Genomic DNA, 15,369 nt, shown 5'->3' with positions numbered 1-15,369 from the left:
AAAACAAATAAAAATCCAGCATGTACTGTTCACACAATACAGTTTATAATCAAGTACGCTTTGGCTATACTGTTGTTCGAAACTGGTGTCCCCTGTAGTTTTTTGTTAAATATATGTCTAACCATAAATTTATGCAGTGCTAAGTCAAATCTCTCACGTTGTAACGTGCATAGATAATGAGACTTTGTCCATGGGGTGTAAAGTATTCCATTTTTACTTTTTCCCCTAGAAGAGTTGAATGTACTCCCAATACTGCACAGCCAGAACAGATGTAAAATGATTCAACATTAAATACATTTAATAAGGAATTTAGAAAGCTAGTACCTGACTGGCTATTTGATGCTAAGGATTAACATTATGAGTAACTAATGAGCAGCATTCTGTAGTCTGAGTTGATTTTCTTGACCTGTAATTGCCTGCCTTGTGACTCTGAGCAAGTCACTTAAACACAGTGCTCCTGGATCACCCCTGAAAAGAAGCCTGTGCCATCTGTGCCTACCTAGTTAAAAAATAAGAACTACATTAATTATGTATTATTCAGTGGCTGCATACGTCTTGGACACTGATTCTGTAAGTGGTTATTTTTAGCACTGTAGCTTTAGAGGAAAAATAATATATGTGCTTTTCTCAGTTAATACATCATAAAGAACAGCTTGTACCAACCTGCAGCATAACAGTGCCTCGCCCTCCTTCAGGTTCAGTGCCATTTGCCTTCAGTGAGTCATTGCTGAATTGAAACACACCATGGGCATCATCTGACGCTTCTATTGTTACAATGATTTGAGATGCAATGCCAAGGTTTGCTGCATGAAGACACACAAAGGGAAAAAAAATCAGTAACAGCTTGAGTTACCAGAAACAGGCAGCATAATATCAGAAAACAGTAACAATGGCAGGAAAAGGTTCCCTTTCATCTGTCGTGCAGAAAGTAGTTGTACATATAAGCCCGACTTAGTTCAGGGAAATGGAGAAATATAATTTTATGCAAATCTGCCTTGTAAAGGGTGTATTACAACTGCCAAATATTGTTAAATGTCTGATTTAATACTGACTAATTGTAACATTAAATCTGACTTGTTCAAGTTATAGTCTAAAAGCCTTATTTGTATTACAGCTTTTGTGATAAATATGCATAATTCTTAGAATAACTTGCAAAGAAAATAAATGCAGTTTTCTTTATGAATCATTGCATCCATTTTCATATACCTATCCATAATGAAAGTGATTTATAGTCTTTTTTCAACTTAGGAATTCAAAGTAAAATTGCATATAGAATATCAATAAAGCTTGCTACAGTACTAATACACTTAAAATTAAAATCATTCGTTTTTGTTTTATCTAATGCCTGCTATTCGTTATGCCTCACCTGTATCAGATACTCTGCTGTCGGAAGGGGCCATCACAGAGGCAGCCACAAGGGTGATTTGTGTTCTTACCAAATCAGTTGGCATTCCAGCAAATAAGAACATTTTTTTTTCTTTGGTCTAGTCCCACTCCTGCTGGTGATGTGTGAACTGGCATCATCTCAATGGTTGCCTATGCTCCCTCATCCCTGCATGTATGCTCCACAGTGCTCCACACATGTGCTGATAGGGGCTACCATCACAAACTTGCATTGCTATGCTCATGTCTTTCTCTGCACCATTTCATTTCCCCACATCATGACAGACTTGCACTCAGGCTGGAATTAATCAGCTTCCCTTCCTGAAGGGCTCATCCTTTGTGCCTATGTTGTCTAGTGACTGGTTACTCATTGAAATCAGGTTGCATGGGCAGTAGTCAGGAACTCCGTACCAATGGCACAGGCCATTTGATTATTTTTGAAATGTATATTACTTTTGTTTTTGCTTGGTTAGTCAATTTTAATTTACTTAATTCAGATGAGTTCTAAACATGTTAAAATGCAAAAATAAAAAAATGTATATGACAAAGGAAATAAAACCAAGATTTTAGTCTATTTAGAATGGTAATCTTTACCTGTGTTAATGCTTATATTTAAGTGAATATGCAAAGGACAGTGGAGGATAAAAGAAGGAATAACAGTGGAAATAAAAGAGATCTGTGAGCCCCAGTAAATATAATCCAGCACAATCAATAGTAAAAAAGCAAGATTTAAATAATAGCAATAAATCTATATGTGAAAACTGAATAAATAGCTCTATGTCAGTTTATCGAAAAAACACAAGTGTTAAAACCCATATGGTCGAGACCATATGGACGTCAATGCAGTTAATCAAAAAACTGGCATAAATCCACACAACACCCTCCAACAACACAAGCAACATTTTTGCAGGAGGCAGGCTCCCCTGCACTCCCCTGCACCCCCACACTCTCTGTTAATTATTTATACCAACTCTGAAATCACACTACAGTGGTGAAAAAAGGCAAATTCCCTAATCCCCAATGTTCTTCAACCTCAGTCAGAATGGCTCGACAAACCAAACTGTCAACCATATAGGTTACAGCAATTTGGCCCTTCAACCAGTATTCATAGACCTGAATCAATACTGCCCAAATATCCAGTTATGTATTGAACAGTATTACATTCTTCATCCAAACAGTCTAAATCCAGTTCAGTCCTAAGCCATATACTAGTTGGCTTATTACATACTCAGTCTTTTACTTTGCCATACAATTCCATCTGGCAGCACATTACCACTTTTACTACTGAAGACAGTCCTCAAACTACTTGGCAATTTTTTTCTCCTTGATAGTAAATTTCTTAGCCATAAAATGGCTACACATTTCCTGTAAAGGTTTCATATAATTTTGGCAAAAATTGACTGTAAACAACTTAGATAATGCTCCTATCCTCAAAAGCAAAGGATCAGCCGCATCGTGAATTTTAATTACAAAACTTAATTTTGTATAAATTTGATGTCACACCATTTAAAAGAATAATACTTTCCTACAAAAATGTATATTTTTAGGCATAAAACTACAAAAGCATTTTATATTTATGCTGCTGGTAGCTTTTTATGTATTTTTCTAAAGAGACCTGAAAGTCATTCTTTAGTTAGAAATGACTGTTTAGGAACTGCTGTGATTTATCAAATTTTAAAAGGCCGCTATGACCTGCACATGACTTCACCCAAAAATTAAAATATTTCCCTACTGTTTCAGGATTACTTATACAATTTGAAAAGCAAGACACCTGGATAGTCATATTCATGGTCTGTGACCTAATTGCAGTTGTAGAAAACACAGCATACTCTAAAGTATGTGCATACCAGCCAAAACAAATAGAATGCAAGGATTTTCTTTAACATTTAAAATGACCAGAAATACTAATTTTCCTTAGGAAAAAAATTATTTGATTTTCATTTCATAAGATCAGACTAAACATATTATTAAAATATATATTTACATACAGATTTGTAACCTAAAAACATGAAAAACATGAACTGCACATTTGTAGAGAAATTAATAGCCAAAGATAATGTTTAAATGGATATATAAGGATAGTTTGATACCATGCAATACAGGACAATAACTTTGAAACTGTTTGAAAAAGTCTAGCAAATTTATGAAATTAAAATTTCAAAAATGTCAGCTACAGAATTAATTTAGTTAGTGATTCCAGGTTTAAAGTTGTGCACAAGTTTATCCTTATATTAATGTGTTTAACTACATACAGACTGAAAAATAATCATAAATCCATTGACAGGAATATACTTATTCAGGAGAAATATGTAGGATTTTTACTTCCAATAGAATAGCAACTCAAATTCAGCAGACATACCCCAGGATTCAGCAAGCTCTGCATGGTGTGCAGGAAAAGTGCAAGAGCTGCTGCACGCAATATGGCCGATGAGCGATCCAGGAACGAGCTCCCGGGACGTGCACGAGCACTCCTACACTATTCCTGCACAGACACCACTGCTATATTCTAATTACCCAATTTGCTGGTAGAAACCATGCAAATGAGGTGAATTAGCGATCCAGGAAGCAAGCAGGCATCTGTGCAGGAATAGTGTAACCTGCAGAAATGTATTTGGTTACTAACCGAATACATTTCTGCAAATTACAAAATGGAGGCATGACAGCTTCAAAGAAAGCATGTATTCAATGTAGTAGGCATGCCAATGGCCAAATATATGGCCATTGGCATGGGAAATAGTTGCAAAATTATAAAAAAATAACTTTTATTTTTTTTTGCGGATTTCGGCCGTTTAAGTGTAGGGCAGCAGTGCACAAAGAGGATCAGGCCGAAAATAAGAAAAAAAGTTGGAAATAAGCTTTTAAACCAAAATCAGCATTTTGCCATGATAGTCAACAGCATGAATAAGCCAACAGCACCAGGGAATATTGGTTGCTAAGGGGGAAAGCTCAGTGTGAGTGTGGTAACTATGAATTAGCATTCTGATTTATGCAAATGAGGGGACTGATACTGAATCACAGATTTCCTCTCAGTGTTGGCTTGCACCCAACCGTGTATGTGCAGCAACACCATGGTATAACAGGTAGATGACCTCATAAGGGGGAGTGTCATGCATGCTGAAAGGTTATTGGAGCTCTGTGGCCCGTGTTTGCCCTTAACTATGCACAGCTAAGGAAGGGGGGGGGTGTCTGAGGCTGCCTAGCAGTGTTTACATTGCCTAAACTTGTGTGTACACCGCGCACTGGGTATTAAACAAAAAAAAAAAAAAACCACACAGGAAATAGCAGCTCTGTTCCCATCTGACCACTGGGTATGTGCGGCGTGCCTCGGGGCTTAAACAGGCAGGCAATGGGAAGGGAAAACAGCAGTAGGAAGGCAATGAAGGAGAACTAGCATAGCTTGCAGGTGAAATGTATCAGAATCAGCCAATTACACAGGCAGCAGCCCAGCCCAGCACACTACTATAAACTATGCAAACACCTTTCACTCTGGTTTTACCCACAAACCCTACACCACCGGTGTACACAGATGGGGAAATTTTACTTGACAAAACTAACAAAATGTTAGGGGCTGCTGTTGCTCTCATACATCAATATGTGGAAGAGACTGAGGGTGGTGAGGATGTGAATGCTGACAACCAACCCACAGTGAAGAGGAGGAGAAGAGTGTACAGACCCAGGGTAACCTACCAGGGGCTACATGAGCTGGAGATAGTGGAGCGCTATAGGGTGGACAGGGACATTTTACAGCAAATTGTTGAGCTGTGCCAGCCACGGCTCACACACAAAACCAACAGAGGGGAACCCATCCCAGTGGATACCAAGGTATGTGTAGGGTTAAGAAAACTAGCCACAAGTACCTTCCAAAGGCCAACTCAGGATATCATAGGTATCTCACAGGCATCAGCATCCAGGGTACTCCACCAGTTCCTGGATGCCATGTCAGCACATGCCGGTGAGCACATATATTTCCTCAACACCCGTGAGGCGTTGACCAGCAATATGCATCTCTTCCACCAAATGGCAGAATACTCTGAGGTAGAGGGTGCTATAGACTGCATGCACATCCACATCAAAGCATCACCCAGTGAGCGGGGTAGGGTCTACATAAAGGGCTAACCCTCCATCAACTGCCAGGTTGTGTGCGATACCCAGGGCATTATCTTGAATGTGTGTGCTTGCAGCCCTAGAAGCTATCACAACTCTCACATCTGGCATATGACACAACTGTACCGGAAATTTACCAGTGGGGGACATCCCATATGGCCAACTAGTGGGGGATGCTGTTACGCACTGGAGCCGTGGCTGATGACACCAATCAGAAATGCACACACACACGAACAAGAAATGCATAACGAGTCACAGGCACAAACCAGAATCATAATAGAGTGTGTGTTTGGGATGCTCAAGTCACGGTTCCAGTTCCTGGACATATCCGGTGGAGCCTTGCAGTACTCTTCAGCTATGAGTACACAAATGTTCACTGTATGTGCCATGCTACACAATATGATCCAGTGGAAACAGCTGCAGCAGGAGCAGCATGATGCAGTGCCACACAGCCCCCCACCATTGCCAAGGCCAGCACAGGCACAGAGTGACTCGGAGGAGGAACAACCTGAGCCTGCCCCTGTAGGCAGAAGGAGGTGTGCCCAGTATGCACAGGATTTGGCAAAAAGGCAACACATAGCACATACACTGACATGGTAGGGACCCAGGGAATGACACCTCTCTCTGACTCACACATACAGTAAAAGGGATGCCAAACATGACACTCCTGTGCTTTACCATGTATAGGGAGTGTACTATGTGCATCCAACACAGTCATCCCTCCAGCACCATCCTTAATACTAGCACAGCCACAAGGTAAGTCACTTTTCCTATCAATTGCTAAATGGAGTAGTATGTTCTGCTAGTTGCATCTATGGTATAGATGTGAGCATGCAAGGGAATAAAGTGGTGGAATGGGATGGCAGCAGATAGTGGACACCTATATGGGCAGCATGAAATCTATAACAAATACTGGTGTCAATAAAGTAGGCAGTACTAGACATGATGACAAATCCCACTGCAGTACATGTGGTGACCTAAATGTGTGTCCATAGGACACACACATGCACCAGCCTCAGCAGATGACCATAAAGAAAGGCTGTGCTAAGGCCTCCAGTTGATGGCAATGGTGAACAGCCCCTCTCCAGACCGACACAGACAGATGACAACAGGTCCTGGCAGTTGTATGTTAGTTCTGAAGGGTAAGAAGTCTAAAACTGAAATGTAGGTCAATAAAACCTAAGATCTGTACTCTACTGATATGCCTCTAGCCTGCATGATAGGTCAGAATACAGAATGAAATGGAAGCCAAAAGAGTACCTGAAATACCAGTACAGTCATAGCAAATGTTTACAGTTGTCATCTGCCCCCCCTCACAATCCTATGTAGAAATGCAGTAACATGTACATGTGGGTTTAATAACAGTGGAGCACAGATTACATGAGTTGGCCCAATTTACAGGATAGATGGTTGCATGTGTACAATATGCAGTGGTCCATGTGTTAGGTTGTTGTGTGTTCATATTGTGTGGAAGTGGTCAGCATTTGTGTCTTGGTGGCCTATGGCCAGTACTGTTGATGACAGGGCCATGTTCCGAAAACTTCAGTGCCAACCACAATGCATCTCAGCAATACCCATGTCAGCAGTCATCCATACTCACTGTCCAGATGTTAATATCTGTCAGCGGGTCTACTTAAATAACAACACCATAACACTGTCAGCACCTGAAAGATGGACAGCAATGAATTGTGCCCAGACATACACACAGTACACAGGTGGAAGTACCCTAGACAGAGTACATAAAATTTAACTGTCAACTGTACACACCTTTGGAGCTATACATACAGGTTAGCAGCACATTAGTTGTCTGTGTAGTATGGAATACTGATGTAGTCTGGCCAATCAATGGCAGACCACAAAAGGCATAGTTATGAAGTAATGAGAGACTACCTATCTCCCCGCACAAGGCAGCATAAGAGGAATGTCCCAGGTATATCTGTGAGTCAGCTGCAAGAAACTTCCATACCACACATGCACTCAGCTCACCCCAACATCAGCCACAGGTTTATCACAGGTCATATCCTTGCTGTTGGGAATGAGTACAGTATAGCTCCCACTTCTATATGGGAATACTCACAGAATGCAGCATGCTGAACAGGTGTCCCATGCAGGTGTGTCCCTAGCTGTAAGCAGCACCCTGCCAGCATCCAGACCAGTGGATTAATATGGACAGGAACTATTGCCATCAATACCTCACACACTTACCCTGTCACCCCAGGGGAATCCAGTGGCTTGCAGCCTGGGAATGAAGGAGTAACAGAATGCACTGGCCTGCTACAGATAGCCTGCATCACTATCAAATGCCCTACAGTCCTCTGTCAAAGGCATGTGCCTCACCCATACTACCGTTTTTAATTTCTCCAAGTCTTTTGGGTTTCTAATACCATGACGGGAGTGGGCCCCATTTTTAAGTCAAAGTACGATTAAAGTTCATGAAATTACTATTGTTTCACTCTTTGATGTTAGCCAAAAGTGCTCTTCGCAGCACCTGCAATGTGCCCAGTAATGACTCCTTCTGCAATTCATACGGTGTTATATGAATTGGTAACATATCTAAATATGATTGTAAATTCTTTTTTATAAGACCAGTTGGAACTGTCTGGGTATCATTCTTCCACATGGCTCTCATTTCTGCCTGCAGATCGAGGTATTTTATGACTTTGTGTCTCTCTGTACACAAGACACTGTAGTCACTAGGTGTGGTGATTTCAATGATCAGTGCTACTTTTGTCTTCTTTTCTTGGACCACTATATCTGTTTTTCTAGCATCTATCTTTTGGACTGTTGGTATTGGGTGATCCTATGTGATTTATACTTCATCATTTTCTGTGATTCTCTGTGGCTCATGTTCCTAGTGTTTCTCAACCACTTCGATACCATAATGTATGCACAATCTCCAGTGTAACAATCTCGCCACATTATTATGCCTTTTAGTATACAGTCCCTCTGCCATGAGAGAGTCGCAACCAGCAATAAGGTATGTGACTGTTTCCAGTTCGGTTCCACAAAACCTACATATGTCTGTTTCTTCCACATGTTCAATGGACTTAGTAAACCAGTGTGTACATAGCCCACTATCTTGGGCTGCCACTATTAACCTTTCATTTTGTGATGTAAATTCACCTCTCCTTATCCATTCCTGCATTCATTCTTGATCAACATGAGGCTCTTCCATAAGTTTTCTATACTTGCAACTATATTTATGTTTTTTCCACATTTCTTGCCTTCTCACCTGGTCCTTCACCTTATATTCTTTCTTTTGTTTTTTAGCACATTCAGTTCCTGTCTGGTTTTTATCCCTTTCTGTTTTGATTTCCATTCCTGCCTGACATCAATATGCTTCTGCTAAATTAAGCAGAGATGTCATCTTACATTTATTCTCTGCATCTTTCAAAATTTTCACCACATTTGGATCTTGTGAGGTCAGTAGATATGTGTGGAGTCCCACGATTTCAGATCTATACATGTAATCAATTTCAAGGAGGCCCATCCCTCCTTCAGAACAGGGAATATATCATTTTGGTATACACTGATTTTTATAAATCATTTGGTGAGCATGAAGCATCCTTCTTGTTTTAATATCCAATCCATACAACACTTTTTGGGGCCAGTCAATAACTCCAAAACTATAAGTTAGGACAGGAAGAGCAAATTGATTTATAGCTTGGATCTTGTTCCTAGGTGTCAATGCTGTTTTCAGGATTAATTTAAGTCTTCTGAAGTACTCCTTACTAAGCTTTATTCACATTTGTTCATGTTTTATTCCTGATCCGTCATCAATTCCCAAGTATTTATACACCCCCTCTTGCTCAAGTTCCTTTATATCACATTCTTGTCCCAAACTGATGTTTTCCTGGTGCTGCAATTTTCCTTTTTTAAAGGTTGCTTTTACACATTTATCAAGACCAAATAACATTCCAATATCATCTGAAAAAGATTTGACAACCTGCAGCTGTGCTTTCAGTTCCTCGTCTGATGAGCTATACAATTTTAAATCATCGACAAAGAGAAGATGAGTAGTCATTAGACTCTGTTGTTTTCTAGAAGCCAAATTATACCCATGGCCTAAGCTCTTAAGTAAACAGCTTAATGGGTTAATGGCAAGGCAGAATAGCAAGTGTGACAGAGAGTCACCCTGGAATACCCCCCTTTGAATTTGACAATGTATGTTATCTCATGGGATCCCAACTAGCAACATAACACAGTCCACAGAACACAAATGCAAGGCCATGTTGACAAATCCCAGTTGCATGCCCACCATGTCCTTCGGCATGAACTGTGGACCAACCCCTAAATACTGCTGGGATGAAGGGACAACTAAAGGGATAGTTCTCAGATATTGCTCACATAATGTTAGGAAGAGGATAGAATAACAGAGTGGGGGGTGTAGAAGCATGGGCATCATGGAGTGTGTGAAGTCTGAAACTTTGTTGTGTGCCCATACTACCTCTGCCTGCAAACTCAGTAATGGGTGGCTACAAACCTGCTCGTAAACCACAATGTGAAGGGGAACTGACCAGATATATGAGCCCTGCCTCTGGGTAACCTGGGTGAATCTATACAGCTGAGAAGTATGGCCACAGCAGGATATGACCATTCTGTTACGTCGATATATATACAAGCAGGATATCCTTAGCCACCACAGTACCAAAGTGCTGGACCATTTACAGAGACCCATCAGCAAGTGTCTGCAGCTACCCCTCCAGAATGGCATGAATGTGCAAGAATATGTAGGCTGCAGACCACAATACCTTGATACAGCTTCATTCATCTTGTATTTCCCAGGAAATAACTGTGAGCAAATAAGTATATCTGTCAGTAGTTGATAACATAATACATCACAGTGTAAAACAGTACATATGTCTGAATATCTCTGCTAACACTAGCCATGTAACACAAACAGCACAGACACAATACTTACAGTATCCCACTATCTTTCGTCCATTGTGACTCCATATTGTCAACCTATCTACAGATATCCTGCAGAAAAAGGTTGCTAGCTGTAGGTGTAGAACACCAAATCCTGGACTGGAGTACAACCTACCTGGAATGGATTCACACACTCAGTACAAAAGGTCATACTGGGCATCCTCCTACACTTAGAGAAATTAAACCCATGTCTGACAACACAGTGGACTATACATATCTGTCAGTCGCAGATGTCTGTGCACACATACCACATTGCACACCATTCATTCTTTGCACACAAATTGGATAGGAATACTCACACATATCCAAGGCCAACACACTATAATATGTCAAACATACACACACAGAGATGTGGGGAAGAGAGAGAGAGAGAGACAGGCAGTGACAGAGAGACTTCCATCATGAGGCCTGTCCCACCCACCACACATCCAATTGGCCAATATCACATGATGTGCTGATGTCAATCATTGTAGACATTGCTTTTGGTAGCCCTCAGCCCTATAGTGTCTGTGGTGCTTGTGATAACTATGTAACATGATAGTACAAATCAGTATTCATCTAGCATTTGTATATCCAGTCCTGTCAAATGTAAAGTTGTTTGTGACTGAGTGTTGTGTGTGTTTTTCCAGAGGAATGGTTTATGGCCCATTCACACACACTGCACTTCCCATTGCCCATGCTGGCACTCCTGCTGATGTCAGTCACCTTGAAATAACCCTCTGGCCAAATCTCACCCCTATAAGCTGCATGGTGCTTGTGATACGTGTGTAATACTGTAGTGTAGAAAAATAGATAGGTAGGAGTTCTAATCCCAAACATAGCAACTATGAAACTGTGTGTGTGTGTGGAAATGAATGATTGTGAGGCCATTCACAGTCACTACACCTCCCATTGCTCTACTTTAGCAAGCCTGCTGATGTCAGTCACCTTGAAATAACCCTTTGTTCAAGTGCCAGACCCATATGCTCCATGGTGAGCGCAATAACTGCATAATGCTATAGTATAACATACTACTTAGGTAGGAGTTCTAATCCCAAACAATGCAACTGTGAACTGTGTGTGTGTGTGTGTGTGTGTGTGTGTGTGTGTGTGTGTGTGTGTGTGTGTGTGTGTGTGTGTGTGTGGAAATGAACGATTTTGAGGCTATTCCCAGTCACTACACCTCCCATTGCCCTACTTTAGCAAGTCTGCTGATGTCAGTCACCTTGAAATGACCCTTTGGACAAGTGCCATTGCCCTACTTTAGCAAGCCTGCTGATGTCAGTCACCTTGAAATAACCCTTTGGACAAATGACAGTCCCATAAGCACTGTGGCACTTGTGATAACTGTGTAATGCTATAGTGTAGCATACTAATTAGGTAGAAGTTCTAATCCCAGAAATGGAAACTGTGTGTGTTTGTGTGAGAGAGTCTGTGTGTCTTTGATAATCCCCAATTTTTATGGACATTCACACTTACTACTCTCCCCTTACCCCTCCTTTAGCACTGCTGCTGATGTTAGTCACCTTCAAAGATACCTGTGGAGAGCTTTCCGGCATGTAAGCTCCATGGTGCATGGCATAAATGTGGAACAATGTAGTAGCAGTAACTACACAGGTATGGGTTTGAGTCTCATCTGTGGCAAGTGTTTGTGTGTGTACCTCAACAACTTTGGCCCCATTTACACACAGTACACATCTCAGACCCTGACCTTAGCAGTCCTGCAGATATCATCCACCTTAGAAATACCTATTGCCAACCCTAAACCATGTCAGTTCAGTGGTGCATGTGGTAAATGCGTAACATAATGATCCATAAAGATTGTTAGATAGAGGCTTGAACCTCACCCCTAGCAAATGTAAATGTGTGTGTAAGGTAAAATTATTTTGGGATCTGTCACCCACTATATCACTCAGTGCCAGTATTTACAAGGGCTGGTGATGTTCCTTACCTTAGAAGTACCTTGGGACAACATCCATCCTATAAGCTCAGTGGTGCATGTGATAAATGTGGTACACTATAGTAGCAATACATAGCTAGGTAGGGCTTTGAATCTCAGAACTGGCAAGTGTGTGTGTCTGTCATCAGTATCCTGCGTGGAGGTTGCTGTGATTGTGTAATAACAGGATCCATTGTGGGGTGGGTTTTGCTAAATTATTATGTTGAGGACCTAGTGTATATGTCACAATATCCACCTTATAAAGACAACAGATATCAAACACCAGAGGCTTGTGTAGACAACCCATAGCTGTACATGTGACATTATGGATTGGTGAACAATATATGCAACCCTTCTATTACTCAGAGAACACTTTCCACCCATGTCCCATACACAAACACACTTGGCTAGGCAACAACCACTATATTGGTAGTTCCCTGCATATTGCCTCACAGATAGCAACCATGGTGTGATTGCAGTGGACTACATGCCTTTTGACCACAACAGTGTCACTGACATCAGAAAGTACTTTATTGTGTTACATCTCCTGACTGAGTGTGTGTTATCCAGCAAGTAAAAGGACATGGCACCCTGTTCCATCTCCGAAGTAGGCAAATAAATGCTTACAGTGGCCCTTTTGCTATGTTCCCCACTGGACACCTGCAACAACTGTAGAGTCTGCAAACATAACCCACAAAGGCAATACCATGCCTTATATATATGCCCTGTATGGACAGACACCGCCAACTCCACTGAATACCTGTATCATGCTGTTAATGTAGGCGCAAGCACAACCTCAATTACATAGCCAGATCTCACCAAATGAGGTCAGGAACGCTACATCAGAAGACAACAATCTGTCCACACAACATGCCCCAGAGACCTCAAGTATACTTCCACACATCAATGAACATGCATGGGAGACATGTGCACAACCCAGACACTGTCCATGTTATGGAATATAGATCACATACATGGAAGCAATGCACATCACTGGCCACCCACAATAGTAAAGCCAAAAACAACTGTTACACTGATAAATGGAAAATAGAAGCACTATAAAGAACACAAGTCAGCTGTCAGAAAACACACTTTAATGCAGCAAAGCTTTCAGTTAAACAACCTTTCTCAATGCTAAAACAATATACATCACTTTTAAATAAGAGCCAAAAAAGTAACATGTGACCACAGCCAACAAATCACATTATACCATTAATTAAAACCTAAAGCATTTTAAAAGAACTTCTTCTATTATTATAATATCCCAACAGGACCAATTTCATTCTTAAAGGGGCAACTACAAATTTTGCTGTTGAATTTTAACAAATGCAGGTTTAATGCTGACTAAGTTATTTATACCAGGTTCTGAATCTGCATGAAGCCTGATAATCCACTCATATTCTTTATTCTCAAGATGGTTGTTCAAATTACCTCCTCTAGGCCCCTTTTGTACACTATCACCCTAAATTTAAAAATATGTTCTACACCATTAAGCATAATATGATTAGATAGCACATTTTTTTCATTTTTTCTCTGTATCTCTGATTTATGTTCTATAATGCACTCTTTTAATTTTCTTGTAGTCTTCCCTATGTAAAATGAAACACATTTTACACAGGTAACAAGATAGATCACATTTACACTATTACCAGTAGCAGTACAATTAACATTAAATTTCTTATTGGACACTGGGTGGACAAATTTATCACCATCATACATAATGTCTTCACAACAACTACAAAACATATATCCAAATGTACCACATTTATTACCTAGCTTAACTTTTATCATGTCTTTAAAATTCTTATAACACAATCTTCTCTTTAAACTCTTTAAATTCCTGTATGAGAAGAAGGGTCTATCACCTAATACAGTATGCAATTCAGGTGCAGCCATAAGAATAGCCCAATTCTTTTGTATAATTTTCTTAACTTGGTCTGTTCTTAAACTATAAGTGGTTACATATCTAATTTTATCACTACTACTACTTTTAACTACAGCTTCCTTCCCTTCTCTAAATATTGGTTTTATAACACTCCCTCTACTTAACTTAATTTCTTCTGCTATTTTTAAAACTTCCACCTGACTATAACCACTGTTCATGAATTCTTCCACCATTTCATCCAGTTGTTCAATAAACTTTGCATCATCTGCATTCAACCTACTTACCCTACACAATTGTGATTTTACTATTCCTGAAAAAATATGGGGAGCATGTAAACTTTGCCTATGCACATATCTATTTACATGCACACGTTTCTTATGTATACTTGTTTCCACTCTACCCAATTTCCTTTCTAAATGCACATCAAGAAATACTATATCACTAGTAGAATAATTCATTTTGAATTCACGGAATTTTGTAGTGCCATTTAAATAAGCAACATAACTCAACAATTCATCAGCCATCCCATTCCATATAAAAAAACAGTCATCTACAAATCTCAAATATAATTCAACTTTCTTACTTAAATCATTCACATTACTAAAAACATATATTTTTTCTCCCACTGATGAAGAACTAGATTTGCATAGGTGTTGGCCACAGGTGTCCTCATGGCCACACCAGATAGCTGCAAAAACGGCTCATTATCAAATATAAAAACATGTTAGTCAAAACAGTTTCCAATAGTGAAGTTACTGAACCCTTATCAGTTTATCTGCAAAATTGCAGTCACCCACTTGCTAATTGCATGTGAAACAGCTGTGGTATCATTCCTATAGCCAATTGCATGGAAACATACTCCTATAACTAAGCAGTTCATGTGAGTGTTGGCCATTTTCCTACACTGTGAGCAGGACTTCATGGGGGTGTCTGACAAACAGCATCACAGAGGGTAGTTGGAATTACCTCTTACAACATACACTGTGGAGACAGGCCAACAAACAGGAGGGGAATGTTCTAGACATGAGGACAGAATGTAAGTATCACTGTTGTACATTTGAAGTAATGTTGGTTTAACAGGGTTTGTGTGGATATGTCTGTTCTACATGATTTAAAGTCTGGCATGACAGTGTCATGTGGTTGAGGAAAC

General features: G+C 40.2%; 1 protein-coding gene across 1 annotated transcript in view; it reads right to left on the bottom strand.

Annotated features, from left to right (window-relative positions):
* Positions 1 to 15,369, bottom strand: part of ADGRV1 (adhesion G protein-coupled receptor V1) — a 3,979,741-nt gene that overhangs the window by 3,255,579 nt on the left and 708,793 nt on the right. Inside the window, exon 27 of the mRNA XM_044064182.1 lies at positions 664 to 803. Coding sequence (XP_043920117.1) covers positions 664 to 803 — 140 coding nt within the window. The remainder of the gene's footprint in view (positions 1 to 663; positions 804 to 15,369) is intronic.

This window comes from Protopterus annectens, chromosome 2.part2, assembly GCF_019279795.1.
Source record: "Protopterus annectens isolate FY-2018-M chromosome 2.part2, PAN1.0, whole genome shotgun sequence".
NCBI lineage: Eukaryota > Metazoa > Chordata > Ceratodontiformes > Protopteridae > Protopterus > Protopterus annectens.
This window is presented reverse-complemented; position numbering and strand designations above follow the sequence as displayed.